Source organism: Tilletiopsis washingtonensis (assembly GCF_003144115.1).
Source record: "Tilletiopsis washingtonensis strain MCA 4186 unplaced genomic scaffold FA09scaffold_2, whole genome shotgun sequence".
NCBI classification, from domain to species: Eukaryota; Fungi; Basidiomycota; class Exobasidiomycetes; order Entylomatales; genus Tilletiopsis; species Tilletiopsis washingtonensis.
In genome coordinates this window covers 426,528-438,847 of record NW_020311999.1, presented here as the reverse complement: position 1 = coordinate 438,847, position 12,320 = coordinate 426,528, and the positions used below count along the sequence as shown (strand labels likewise).

The following is a 12,320-nucleotide window of genomic DNA, read 5'->3' as shown; positions in this document are numbered from 1 at the left end:
CGAGGGCCAAATTCTGGCTCACTTTTTGTGCTTAGTCAGCAGCTTGGCTGTGCCGTGCCCGCTTCTTCCTCCGCCCAGCAGCGCCGCTCTCCACCCCTCCTGCCCGACCACGTCTCCTCTCTCGCAGCATGCCCTCGTCGTCGGGACCTGCCGCCGCTGCGCCTGCGCCCAAGCGCCCGCGCAAGTCGGCCGCCGCCGCGACGCCCCAGGCCTCGTCCTCGGCCGCGCCGCCACGCCGCCGCCGCGCGCCGCTCTTCACGCCCTTCCGGGCGCTGGGCTACGTCTGCAACGCCGTGCCGGCGCAGCTGCAGGTCAAGAGCGGCGGCAAGGATGCGCGTGCCGCCGACGTCAGCATCCTCACGTCGCTCGGCACGTCGTGGGCGCTGTGGGACGCCGCACGCACCACGCTCCTCTTCGTCGGCGCAGCCACGCCCGTGCCCATCGTCGACCTGGCGCTTGCCGAGGGCAAGACGCCGTTCCTCGCCGCCGCCGGCTCGGCCGTGTACGCCTACGAGCGCAGCCGCATCGCGCATGTCTTTGACGCTACCGACGACGCCGGCACGCTGCACCAGCTGGCGTCGATCCTCGTCTTTGGCGACGCGCTCGTGGCCCTCTCCGCCGCCGGCTCGCACCTCTTCCACTGGTCCATCTCGACGCAGAGCATGCTCTCCTGTCTGCAGCTGCCGGCCGACTTCGCAGCATCTGTCGCGCTCCACCCGGCGGCGTACGTCGACAAGGTGCTGCTCGGCTCGGCCGAGGGCGGGCTGGCACTCTACAACATCCGCACCTCGTCGCTCCTCCACGCCTTCCCCGCGGCGTCGCTGCGCCTCGCTGCTGGCGCCAAGGGTGATGCTGCGCTTGTGGACCTCTGCCAGAGCCCTGCGCTCGACATTGTGGGCATGGCGTGGGCCGATGGTCACGTGCTCGTGCACGACATCCGGCACGACGAGCCGCTGCTCGCGCTGTCGGTCGACGGCAGTCTGGCGCGCGGCTGCCTGGCCTTCCGCTCGGACGGCTCGGCGCACACGCTTGCCGTGGGCAGCACGGCCGGCGACATCTCGCTCTTTGATCTCGCTGCTGCGCCGCCAGCAGCGGCAGCGGGCCTTGCACGCCCGTGCCCGCTGACGCACACGCTGCGCGCCGCTCACGCCGGCGCCATCTCGTCGCTGCGCTTCGTGCCGAGCAACCCGCTGCTCATCTCCTCGGGCGCGGACAATGCCGTGCGCCAGTGGTTCTTCGAGCCCATCGCTGCGCCCAGCATCGCCCCTGGCGCGTCAGTGCCCACGGCGAGCGTGCCGCGCCTGCTCAAGAGCCGAGAGGGTCATGCGGCGCCGCCGACGCTGGCGCGCTACTACGGCGATGATGGTCGTGCCATTCTCTCTAGCGGAGAGGACCGCAGCGTGCGGTTGCTCAGTGTCGTGCGGGATAGCAGGAGTGCAGAGATGAGCCAAGGTGCGTCTGCATGCTCTGTCAGCGTGGCTATTGTGTCTGACATCTCTCCGCGCAGGCGCCATTCTCTCGCGCGCTGCTCACCTCGCTGTGGCGCCGCACACGCTCAAGCTGCCCAGCGCCACGTCCTTGTCGTTCAGCACCACTCGCTCGCGCGACTGGGACGATGTGCTCTCGACGCACGCCGGCGTGCGGGCTGCACACACCTGGTCAGCGCGAGACCGGCGCATGGGCAGCAAGCCCTTCTCCACCGAGAAGGCAGAGGCCACGGCGTGCTGCGTCTCGGCATGCGGCAACTTCGGCCTGGTGGGCGACGCGCAGGGCATCGTGCGTGCCTTCAACATGCAGAGCGGCATGCTGCGGCGCACGTACGCCGCGACGTCGCCGCTTGGCATGCAGAAGGGCAAGAAGCCGGCAGCCAAGCGTGGCTCGGGCTCGCCGGTGACGGGCGTCGTGAGCGACTCGCTGAACAGCCTCGTGGCGGTGTCGACGCTCGACGGCCAGCTCTCGGTGTACGACTTCCACACGGCCGAGCTGCTGGACGTTCTGAAGCTCGACAGCCCTATCGCCTCGCTGGCACTCGACCGCACCACGACTCTGCTGGCCACCACACACGACGACTTGACGCTGCGCCTCATCGACCTCTCGACACGGCGCATTGTTCGTCAATTTGCCGCGTTCCGCGCCCGCATCCTCGACCTTACCTTCTCACCGGACGGCCGCTGGCTGATCGTCAGCAGTCTCGACGGCGTCGTGCGGACGTACGATGTGCCGTCCGCGCGACTCATCGATGCCTTCCGGCCACGACGCGTCGCGACCAGCGTCTCATTCAGCCCCTCGAGCGACTTCCTGGCTACGACACATGTCGGCGAGCTGGGCGTTTACCTCTGGGCGAACCGCGCGCAGTTCTCAGCTACGGCCGTGCGCGGCATGGAGGAGGACGAGGTGTGGGAGGCAGAGGCCGAGGGCCCCGTTGCGCTGCCTGACATGCGCGGCGAGGACGAGGACGGCGAAGACGACGGCCCGACCGAGCTGGGAGAGGACGAAGAGGGCGATGCGATCCGCCGCGTGTACACCAGCCCGCCGCAGATGGAGGGCGCGCAGGAGGGTGCACTCGTGACGCTGACGACGATGCCGCGCACGCGCTGGATGACGCTGCTCAATCTCGACACGATCAAGCGGCGCAACAAGCCGACGGAGGCGCCCAAGAAGCCCGAGCGCGCGCCCTTCTTCCTGCCGCAGCTGGCGGGCACGGAGCTGGCCTTTGACGCGCAGAAGCCGGCCCAGGCTGGCGGCAAGGAGGAGAAGACAGGCCTGCCTTCTCGCCCGGCGTTCGGACAAGAAGGTCTTGACTTCGAGAGCGACTTTGTGCGCCGCCTGCGGAGCGCACAAGAGAGTGGAGAGTGTGAGTTGCGGCGCCTGAGATCCTCTCTGACGCCTCTGACCCCCTCTTTCGCAGACGGGCCTTTCTTCCAGTACCTCCACACGCTGTCGCCACCAGCGCTCGATGCTGAGCTGCGCTCGCTGTCGACTGCCGCCGAGCTGGAGCTCTTCATCGGCGCCCTCACCGCGCGTCTCCGCCGGCATCTCGATTACGAGGCCGTGCAGGCGCTGCTGGCCGTCTTCGTGCGCGTGCAGGCCGACGTGCTCATCGCGCTGGGCATCAAGGTCACGGCGCCGCCGCAGGGCGATGCCTCGATGGAGCGGGACGGCGAGCTCGCCGACGAGGGCGAGACGCTGGCCGAGGCGCTGCGGCTCCTGCTCGTGGAGCAGCACCGCGAGGGCACGCGCGTCATGGAGCTGCTCGAGTTCTGCATGGGCAGCCTGGCCTTCGTGCGCGACCTGCCCCTGACATAGCGCTTCGCAATACATGCAGTCACACGCACAGAACGATGGATGACGTAGAATTGACAGATGCAGAAGCCAGAGCAAAGTGTGATGGTGCAGAAGCAGTGATGATGAAGCAAGTCCCCTTGGCGATGCGCGCGCGCACGGCGCCCCTCTTTTGGTGTCTACTCGGCGACGACGAGCGTGGCCTTGCCGTAGCCGGTGCCGCAGCAGAGCGTCGCGACACCCGTCTGCTTGCCGGTGCGGCGCAGCTCGGCGAGCAGGCTGGTGATGAGACGGCCGCCCGACGCGCCGAGCGGGTGGCCAAGGGCGATGGCACCGCCCTTGACGTTGACCTGCGCCTCGTCCAGGCCGAGCGTGTCGATGGTCATGAGCGCCTGCGAGGCGAAGGCTGAGGAGAGAAGGGGTAAGCGGATGCGTACGGCATGCAGCACGCGGCACGCACCCTCGTTGATCTCCCACAGGTCGATCTCGGATGCCTTGAGGCCGAAGCGCTCAAGCAGCTTGGGCGTGGCGATGGCCGGGCCAATGCCTGTGTGCGCGTCGTCAGCGTCGATACGAAGGCGCTTGCACGGTCCGCAACTCACCCATGACGTCCGGCTTGACACCCCGCGTCGCCGCGCCAACCCAGCGGCCAAGGATCTCCATGCCGGCCTTCTCCGCAACGTCGCGGCGCGCCAGCGTGATGGCGACGGCGCCGTCGGAGACCTGGCTCGAGTTGCCCGCCGTGCTGCCGCCGTTCTCCTTGAACACGGGCTTGAGCTTGGCGAGCGACTCGTACGTCGTCGAGGCGCGGATACCCTCGTCGAGCGACACCTCGCGCGTCGTCTCCGTGCCGTCCTCCTCGACCCAGCGCACGGTGATCGGCTCAATCTCGCTGGCCAGGCGGCCGTCCTTCTGCGCCGCGAGCGCGCGCGCCTGGCTCTGCGCAGCGAAGCGGTCTTGCCGCTCGCGCCCGATGTTGTACTGCTCCGCCACGTTCTCCGACGTCATGCCCATGCTCATGAGGCAGTCGCGCGCATCCTGCGAGTGCGAGTTGGCCATGGCGGGCGAGAGGCGCACGGGGATGGCCTTGGTGCCCCAGTCGCGCGTCATGCTCTCCATGCCCGACGCAATGCCGCACGCAATCTCGCCCGTGCGGATCGAGTTGGCGATGTTGGTGATGCTCTGCAGCGACGAGGCGCACTGGCGGTTCGTCGTGCTGCGTGGCGTGTCAGGTGATGTGCGGCACGGCAGCGCAGGGCACTCACTAGTAGGACGAGTTGATGGGCATGCCGGCGTGCAGCGCCGCGAGACGGCCGCTCTTGGCACCGCCGAGCTCAGCAAGCACAGTGCCGGTGCAGATGTCCTCGATGATGTTGATGTCGACGCCGCGCTTCTCGAGGCGCTCGCGCGTGCGCTGCAGCACAAAGGCGAGCAGCTCCTCGGGGTACTGCGCCAGGGGTGTGAGCGCGAGGTCATGCGAAGGGCGAGGCAGGATATGCGGCGAATTCCGGCTCGCGGCGCAGATTGCTTCGAAAGCCAATACAGCACACACCAGCTCCCGTCGCACGCCCGCGGTCCACCCTCTCGGGCACTCACAGCGTGCTTGAAGCCCTTGCCGAGGCGCGCCACAGGCGTGCGCAGCGCCGTGGTGAAGACGACGTCGTCGGGGCGCTTCTTGAGCACGCTGGCGAGGCCCGAGCGCACGGCGGAGGAGGAGCGGAACGCCATGGTTGCTGCAGAGAGAGAGGGTGGTTGAGGTGGTGGTGCAGAGCAGAGAGAGAGAAGCGCAGCGGGTGTGCGCCTTTTGGCGGAGGCGAGGCCCTGGCGAGGCGAGGCGCGCTCCGCCCGCGCCCCGGTCGGCGGACCCGCATGCGCCGGACGGCGCACGTCGGCCGCACGCCCCGCCAGCCAGGCAGCGGCCCAACAATCCTCCGCCAGCGCCACAGCGCCACTGCTCCCACGCTGCTGCTCCCACGAGCCTCGCTCTCGCTCGTCACTCCAGAGGCGTGCGGTCTCTGACTACGACGTGCAGTGTGCCTCAGATGATGCATGTCTTCATTCCTGTTCTACGCGAACGCGGCGCCGCTGCGCTGCAGGAACTCGCGCACCTTGCCGTCGAGGCCGCGGCGGTCGCCCTTGACGGAGCGCAGCACGGCAACGACCTCCTCGGGCTCGAGCTGCGTCGGCGGGCTGCTCGGGTGGTAGCCGCTGACGAGCGCGGCGATCTCGGCCTCGGCGGGCAGCGCAAACATGTTGTGGCCGACCTGCCAGCCGAGCGGCGGGAGACTGTGACGCTGCGTCAGTGCGAGGAGAGAGGGTGGCGCGCCCGCGCGGCCGCTCACCCCTTGGTCTTGTTTCGCTGCGCACGCTGCTCGTCGGCCGAGAGCGCGTTCGGCGGCGGCAGGCCGGCGAGGCGCGGCACGTCCATCGTCATGCCGGCCGAGCGCGCCGCCTGCTGGTCGCCAAAGAAGAGGTCGGAGATGTGCTGGTCGCTGACGTCGGCGACGCTGCGCACGTCCCACGGCGCCACGCCCGTGCGTCGCTTGCCCGTCTCCGGGTCGCGCGCCAGCGTGTGCATGACGCCCGTGTGGAAGTCGCGTCCAGCGCCCAGGTCGCAGAAGGCCGTGGCGAGACGCATGTCGAGACGGAACGCCTCGGCGTCCTCGAGCTGCCGTGCGGCGGCAATGGCGCGCAGCGAGACCTTGATGCTGCGCGGCGACTTGGTGAGCAGCGCGTCAAGCGTGGTGCGCGCCCACGACACGACGCCTTCGTCGAGCTCGGCGCCGCGCGTCCGGAGCTCGGCCGCAGCCTCGGAATCGGCAGCACCGGCGGCCAGCTGCTCGAGCGCAGCAAAGATGCCCTCGGCGCTCTTCTGGCCGAAGACGTGGTCGAGCGCCACGCGGCGCGAGCCGAGCAGCGCTGACTGCGCGAGAATCTGCGGGCCCTTGGCCACCTCCGTCTCGGAGAAGGGGTCGGCAGAGAACTCGTCGAGCACGTTGGACACGGAGTCCGACTTGGCGTCGGGGCCGAGCGAGCCGAGGCGCTCGAGGGCCTCGGCCAGCAGCGAGCTGGGAATGTAGTGCGTCGCGAGGCCGGCAATGCTGAGGGCGAGCGTCAGGCCTCTTGCACCAGCTACTTGACCTGCAGCGCACTCACTAGGCCTCCTCGCCGCTGATGCGCGCGCCAGTAATGCCAAGGTAAAAGCCGACCTTGCCGTCGAGGCGCGCGAGCTGGCGCGTGACGCCGACGTCGGGCCAGTAGCCGATGCCCGTCTCGGGCATGGCGAAGAGCGTCTTCTCCGTCGCGATGCGGATGGGTGCGTGCACCGAGAGGCCGACACCGCCGCCCACTGTAGGAGAGTCAGCCAGCTGTGGGCGACACGCTGCACGCGCAACGCACTGGTGATGCCGTCCATGACCGAGACGAACGTCTTGCCCGTGCGGCGGAAGAGCGTGGCGATGGCGTAGTCGAGCTCAAACTCGGCCTTGAAGAAGGTCAGCGCCTGCTGCCGCACCGCCGGGTCCTCGTCGGCCGCCTGCTTCACGACTGCCATGACGTCGCCACCGGAGCAGAGCGCACGCCCGACGCCGCGCAGCAGCACGACCGGCGCAGGCGTCTTGCTGAAGGTCTGCAGATGCAATGTGAGCAGCGCAGAACTGGCAGGCTGCGGCGGCACACACCTGCAGCGCATCGGCGATGAGCAGGATCATGTCCATGTCGAGAGCATTGAGCGCCTTTGGCCGGTTGAGCAGGATGGTGCGCACCGGGCCAGCAGCGAGCTGCTTGACCTTGGGCTCGCTGCCATCCTCGCCGCCGCCGGTGGTGCTGGCGGTGGCCGCCTCGCGTGCGACGGCGACGCCGGCCTGCGATGGCGCAGACGACGACGAAGAAGCGTCACGACGCGGGCCGCCGGGACGGCCGAAGGCCTGCATGGCGGCGGGAGCGCGGCCGGCGGGCGGGCAGGCGAGGTGCGAGGCGATGAGCGAGACACGGCGCGACATGGGCGGCGAGGCGGCACGGGCGTGGAGCAGGCGGGCGTCGGCGAGAGGAGCGGCAGACGTGGAGGCGGCGGCGCTGCTGCTGCTGCTGGCGCGGCGGGACGGCGAGGAGCGGCGGAGGAGCGAGGCGGCAAGGCGCGGCGAGGGCATCGTCGTGGACGGCACGCAGGCGGCTCGCGGGAGGGCAGCACCGGGGCGGTGCGGCGGGCAGGCCTGGGCTGGGGTGCGGGGCGAGGTGATGGCGGCAGTCACGGAGAGGCGCCGGCTGCCGAGAAGCGGACAAGCCGGCTTGGGCGGGCGCGACGCACGTGACCGCGTGCGCATCGGCTCTCGGGCGACAGGACGTGCGACGCAGCCACATGCGTGGGAACATCGGGCCAGCCCCTCTTGACGAGCTCCGCAGCGAGGCAGCTCTGCTTCACCACCACATCAGCCCGTCATCGGCTTCGTCGCATCGACAATTCTCTTCATCAAGCCTCTCATCCCCTCGCGCCTTCAGCTTCGCACTTCTCGCTGCTGCTGCTGCTGCTGCTGCTGCTGCTGCTGCTGCTGCTGCTGCGCTCTCGCGCGCCCGCACGCCCCGCCCAGCTCTCTCGCGCCCGCCGACCGCACATTCGAGCGCACCTCGCGCTCGCGCACAACCGCAGCCATGCCGCTCTCACTCGACGAGCTGTCTGCACGCTTCACACGTCAGGTGGCGCTCGGCACGGCGGATGACATAGGCGCGGCGCTGCGCGAGCACGTCGTGTCGCAGCAGAGCACCATCGACAAGCAAGAGCGCATCATCGAGGCGCAGGATGCCATCATCGCTCAGCACAAGGCCGATGCCGTCAAGCAGGACGATCTCATTGCTCAGCAAGAGGCCCACGGAATCAGAGCAGAGCGCCTTATCGCCAAATATAAGGCTCACGCCGAGAAAGCAGACGGCCTCTCCGCTCAGTACATGGCCCACGCCGACGAAGCAGACGGCCTCCTCGCTCAGTGCCAGGCCAACGATGCCACAACTGATCGCATCATCGCTCAGTACGAGGCCAGCACCGCCACAGCAAACCGCATCATCGCTTGGGACGAGGCCGAAGCCGAAAAGCAGCAAAGCGTCATCGACGAGCAGAAGCGCACCATCGACGAGCTCCGCCAGACGATCGCTACGCTGCAAGCTGCTGAAGGCCGCGGCCACGTCGAGCCACAGCAAGTTGCACGCACCCCAGTCGACCGCACCGCAGCCAGCGCGCTCGCGCCAGCAACGGCCTCGGGCAGCGGAGCTCAAGAGCAGGCCGAAGATTGAGGAGTAGATGACGGGCGTGAAGGGAACGTCTTTGGCGGCCGAGCCCGCGGGCAAGCCCCATTCGCGCTTGCCTCTCGACGGAGCGCCGAGCTTCCCTCTGGTCCACGAGAATTGGGCGCACAACTTCGCCATCGCTGCATCGACCAGTCCAAGGCGGCCTGCAACGCCCTCATCTGCATCTCCTGTCGCGTCTTCGCCGATGCCTAGATCTTCGGCGTCCGCCTGCCTCGCCTCGCTCCACCTCGCCTCGTCTCGCCGGCAAGCAAGCGCAAGGCAGCTGGAGCAAGATCTGGCTTCGTCGCCGATTCGACCTCAACTTCGCCGACCTCGCGCTCTCGCTTCCTCCATCACTATACCCCAATCACGCTCATTCCCCCCACGTCATCGCCCCTGTCCTCTCCACTATGTCTGCCACGCCCGCATTTGGACCCGCCATCTCCTCCATGCAGCATCGCGCGACACTCATCCGTCACCTCGCCTTGGCAGCCCCCTCACGATCACTCTTCCTTCCTTCGCACCTGTATGATAGCCACGAGTCACCTCCTCACCCAGCATCTCGCATGACAACGCCTTCCGAGCCGAGACCAGCAGCGCTCGCGCATGACGCAGAGAGACGCCGCGTGCCGGCGGTTGCCGTAGCCGTGCATGCGCCTTCCTGCGGCTCGGAGTGCGGAGTGTGGCGGGCGGCGGCAGCGGGAAGGGAGAGCGAGAGCGAGGCACACCCGCAGGAGCATCGCCAAGGGGCAGGCAGGCACGGCCAAATTCTCACGCGCAGCGCCGCCGGCGAACTCGAGATGCGCGCTGCGGCGCGCGGCGGCGGCGAAGAGAGGCGGGCGGTGTGCCGGCCCTCTTCTGGCGCGCGGCGCGTCGCTTTATCGCCTTATCTCTCGACCGCATCAACGCAGCGCAGCGAGACGAGGAGCCGCAGCTCGGCCACTCAAGCGGCGAGAAGAGCATCATGCACGCAGCTCGCATCGCCGCCCTGCCGCCGCAGCAAGCCGCTGCTGCCGCCGCCGCTGCAGGCGTGCCGCGGGCCCAGCGCCGGCCGCCGGCGTCGACCGAGATGGTATCTGCGTGCGGCTGCGGCTGCTGCGCTGCCCGGACGCCGATCCAGTGACGGACGCTTGATTGCCGATGCGCTTGCTCAGTCTTCGCACGGCGGGATGCGAGTGACGGCGAGCCGCTGCGAGGAGCCGGCGGCGAGAAGGGGCCAGCAGCAGCAGCAGCGGCTCCTTTATAAAGCCTCGCTCGAGCATGTCCCTCGCGCACATCCGTCACCCACCCCTCGCCCGCCATGAGTGCCCCGCAGTACTCGCCGCCGTCGTCGTCAGGCGCCGCCGACACCTCGTTCCCGCGCGAGAAGGGCAGCGAGGATGCCATCACGCCCGCGCCCGCTCCCGCGCCGCAGGTCATCAGCACCGGCGGCCAGGCGACGACGGAGGAGTACGTCTCTGAGGCGCAGCGTGCCGCCCAGGCCGGGCAGCTGCCGTTCCGCTGGGGTGAGTGCCGCGAGGTCACGTCTCCTGCTCCGTGTGCTGACACGCCGCAGCATCCCTCTACGAGCCCGCCGTCGTGAACCCAGCCAACGGCAAGAGCTACACCTTCAACCTGCTGCGCTTCTGGGACCCCTACGCCACGTCCTTCTGGCTCGCGACGCTCGGCTTCTTCACCGCCTTCATCTGCTGGTTCTCGTTCGGCGCGCTCATGACTGAGGCCGTGCGCGGCGACCTCAAGCTCACCGCCGAGCAAGTGGCCAACAGCAACCTCGCGAGTCTCTCTGGCACGGTGCTGGTGCGCTTCATCGCTGGCCCGGCCGTCGACGTGAGTAGCATGGGAGTGCATGAGCCGTGTGCATGACTGATAGAGCATTTGTAGCGCTACGGCCCGCGCAAGGTGCTCGCCTCCCTGCTCGTCCTGGGCGCGATCCCGTCAGCCCTCGTGCCAACCGTCACGACCAAGGGTGGGCTCTACACCATCCGCTTCTTCATCTCGCTTTTAGGTTCGTTATCTCATATCTTTATCTCGAGTTAAGCTCATGTCATTTCAGGAGGAACATTCGTTCCCACGCAGGCATGGACCACGACGTGGTTCGACCGACAAGTGGTGGGCACGGCCAATGCCTTCTCAGGCGGCTGGGGCAACCTTGGCGGCGGCCTGAGCCCTGTGCTGATGATCAATACGTGAGTGCAGCGTCGATGCTTCGCGTGCCTGGCGCTGACGCTGGCTCGCAGGTTCGAGGGTCTTGTGCGCGCAGGCATGACGCACCACCTCGCCTGGCGCATCTCCTTCCTGGTCCTGCCAGTGCCCCTGCTCTTCGTCGTGGCAGCCCTCATCCTCCTCCTCGGACGGGACCACCCGGCGGGCAAGTGGTCACAGCGCCACCAGCTCGCCGGCACGGCTATGGCCGTCGCCGCGGGCCGCGAGGTGCACCTCGACGCACGCGAGATCCGCGAGCAGGAGCGCATGCGCGAGAACGCCGGCGCCGAGGGCGGACGCAGCGAGAAGGTGCGCGCTTCGGCTAAGGGACAGGACTTCTTCGAGAGCGGCATCAAGGCCGACGCCGTCGACACGGCGCAGAGCGAGCCGCTCACTCCCAAGTCGGCGCTGGCGGTGGCTAGCGACCTGCGCGTGTGGATGACGGCGCTCTGTTACATGACGAGCTTCGGCCTCGAGACGGCGCTCGACGCCGCGCTACCGCAGCTGCTTTATGGCCTCTTCGGCGGGCCGAACTTCACCGTCGCCGACGCAGCGTATGCCGCGTCGATGTATGGCCTGCTCAACCTCTTCGCGCGCCCCGGCGGCGGCGTCATCTGCGACATTCTGTACCGCAAGTACCGGCCGCAGGGCCTCGGCGTGCGCGCCAAGGTCACGTTCCTCATCGCCACGGCGACGGCGCAGGGCGTGCTCATGATCGGCCTGGGATTCTACATCGACAAGGGTTCCCCTCCCACGCTTGGCGGAGTGCTGGGCTTCCTCGTGGGCGTAGCCATGACCGGCTTTGCGGCCAATGCGGCTGCGTGAGTGATGCGTGTGCTGCCTCGCATCGTCGTGGCTGACCCCTGGCCCCTGCACAGCTACGCATGCTACGGCCACTTCCGCCCGCAGAACGTGGGCACTGTGGCAGGCTGCGTAGGTGCATTTGGCGCTCTCGGTGGCATGGTGCGCAGAGATACATCACCGCTGCTGCGCAACGCTGATCTCTTCTCGCTCAGATCTACACGGGCATCTTCAAGTACCAGCCGGGCACCAAGGCAGCGCGGACGTGAGTGCTGCGCCGTGCCCCACGGAGGCGTGCTGCTGACACGCATCTCGCAGACTGGGCAAGAAGTTCTGGATCGCGGGCATCTTCAACGTCGTGGCCATCCTTCCGTTTGGCTTCTTGCCGCTGGGCGATGCTGCGTGAGGTCCATGTGTCGAGGCAGAGCAAATGTATCATATACCTAGAGCACCGGCGGCGTGAGCGCGACACGGGAGGCAGCTCATCACGCGGCGCAGAGAAGATGCGCTCGTCCATGTGCCTGCCTCTCACGGCATGTGACACAGAGCGCCTACGGCTCCGGCTGCGCGCTTCGTTCCGGCACTCTCGTCCGGCATGCTTCTAAGCGAGAGGGTGAACGTGTGATCGCAAAGCAGACGTGTCGTTGTGTGCGTGGCAGACGCAAAGAGGTAGGGCGCTGCTGGTGGGCGCTGTGGTGGTTGCAAGGCAAGGAGCGCGGCACGGCGCGCGTGCATCTCGGGCGAGAGCGCCGAGCGCG

The 12,320-nt window shown here is 68.3% G+C and overlaps 5 protein-coding genes across 5 annotated transcripts; 3 read left to right on the top strand and 2 right to left on the bottom strand.

The window, feature by feature from the left end:
* Positions 1-128: 128 nt before the first annotated feature.
* Positions 129-3,354, top strand: FA09DRAFT_358163 (WD40 repeat-like protein; the record flags this gene model as incomplete). The annotated part of the gene is made up of 3 exons (XM_025744918.1): positions 129-1,452; positions 1,508-2,854; positions 2,909-3,354. 3 exons carry the CDS (start codon positions 129-131, stop codon positions 3,304-3,306), a joined length of 3,069 nt encoding a protein of 1,022 aa, XP_025601081.1. The 3' UTR covers positions 3,307-3,354.
* A 64-nt stretch (positions 3,355-3,418) lies between these two features.
* FA09DRAFT_314507 (thiolase) lies at positions 3,419-5,010 on the bottom strand (the record flags this gene model as incomplete). The annotated part of the gene is made up of 5 exons (XM_025740767.1): positions 3,419-3,688; positions 3,743-3,829; positions 3,885-4,498; positions 4,548-4,729; positions 4,879-5,010. 5 exons carry the CDS (start codon positions 5,008-5,010, stop codon positions 3,462-3,464), a joined length of 1,242 nt encoding a protein of 413 aa, XP_025601080.1. The 3' UTR covers positions 3,419-3,461.
* Positions 5,011-5,348: 338 nt separating this feature from the next.
* FA09DRAFT_333184 (ClpP/crotonase) lies at positions 5,349-7,214 on the bottom strand (the record flags this gene model as incomplete). The annotated part of the gene is made up of 5 exons (XM_025743673.1): positions 5,349-5,568; positions 5,625-6,383; positions 6,439-6,631; positions 6,682-6,910; positions 6,963-7,214. The coding sequence occupies 5 exons, from the start codon at positions 7,212-7,214 to the stop codon at positions 5,349-5,351; spliced, it is 1,653 nt and encodes a 550-aa protein (XP_025601079.1).
* Positions 7,215-7,929: 715 nt separating this feature from the next.
* On the top strand, positions 7,930-8,565 carry FA09DRAFT_336204 (hypothetical protein; the record flags this gene model as incomplete). The annotated part of the gene is made up of 1 exon (XM_025743858.1): positions 7,930-8,565. One exon carries the CDS (start codon positions 7,930-7,932, stop codon positions 8,563-8,565), a length of 636 nt encoding a protein of 211 aa, XP_025601078.1.
* Positions 8,566-9,462: 897 nt separating this feature from the next.
* On the top strand, positions 9,463-11,968 carry FA09DRAFT_342232 (MFS general substrate transporter; the record flags this gene model as incomplete). Its single annotated transcript, XM_025744535.1, has 8 exons — positions 9,463-10,064; positions 10,115-10,386; positions 10,441-10,564; positions 10,613-10,745; positions 10,797-11,582; positions 11,640-11,724; positions 11,778-11,827; positions 11,881-11,968. The coding sequence occupies exons 1-8, from the start codon at positions 9,860-9,862 to the stop codon at positions 11,966-11,968; spliced, it is 1,743 nt and encodes a 580-aa protein (XP_025601077.1). The 5' UTR covers positions 9,463-9,859.
* Positions 11,969-12,320: the final 352 nt, after the last annotated feature.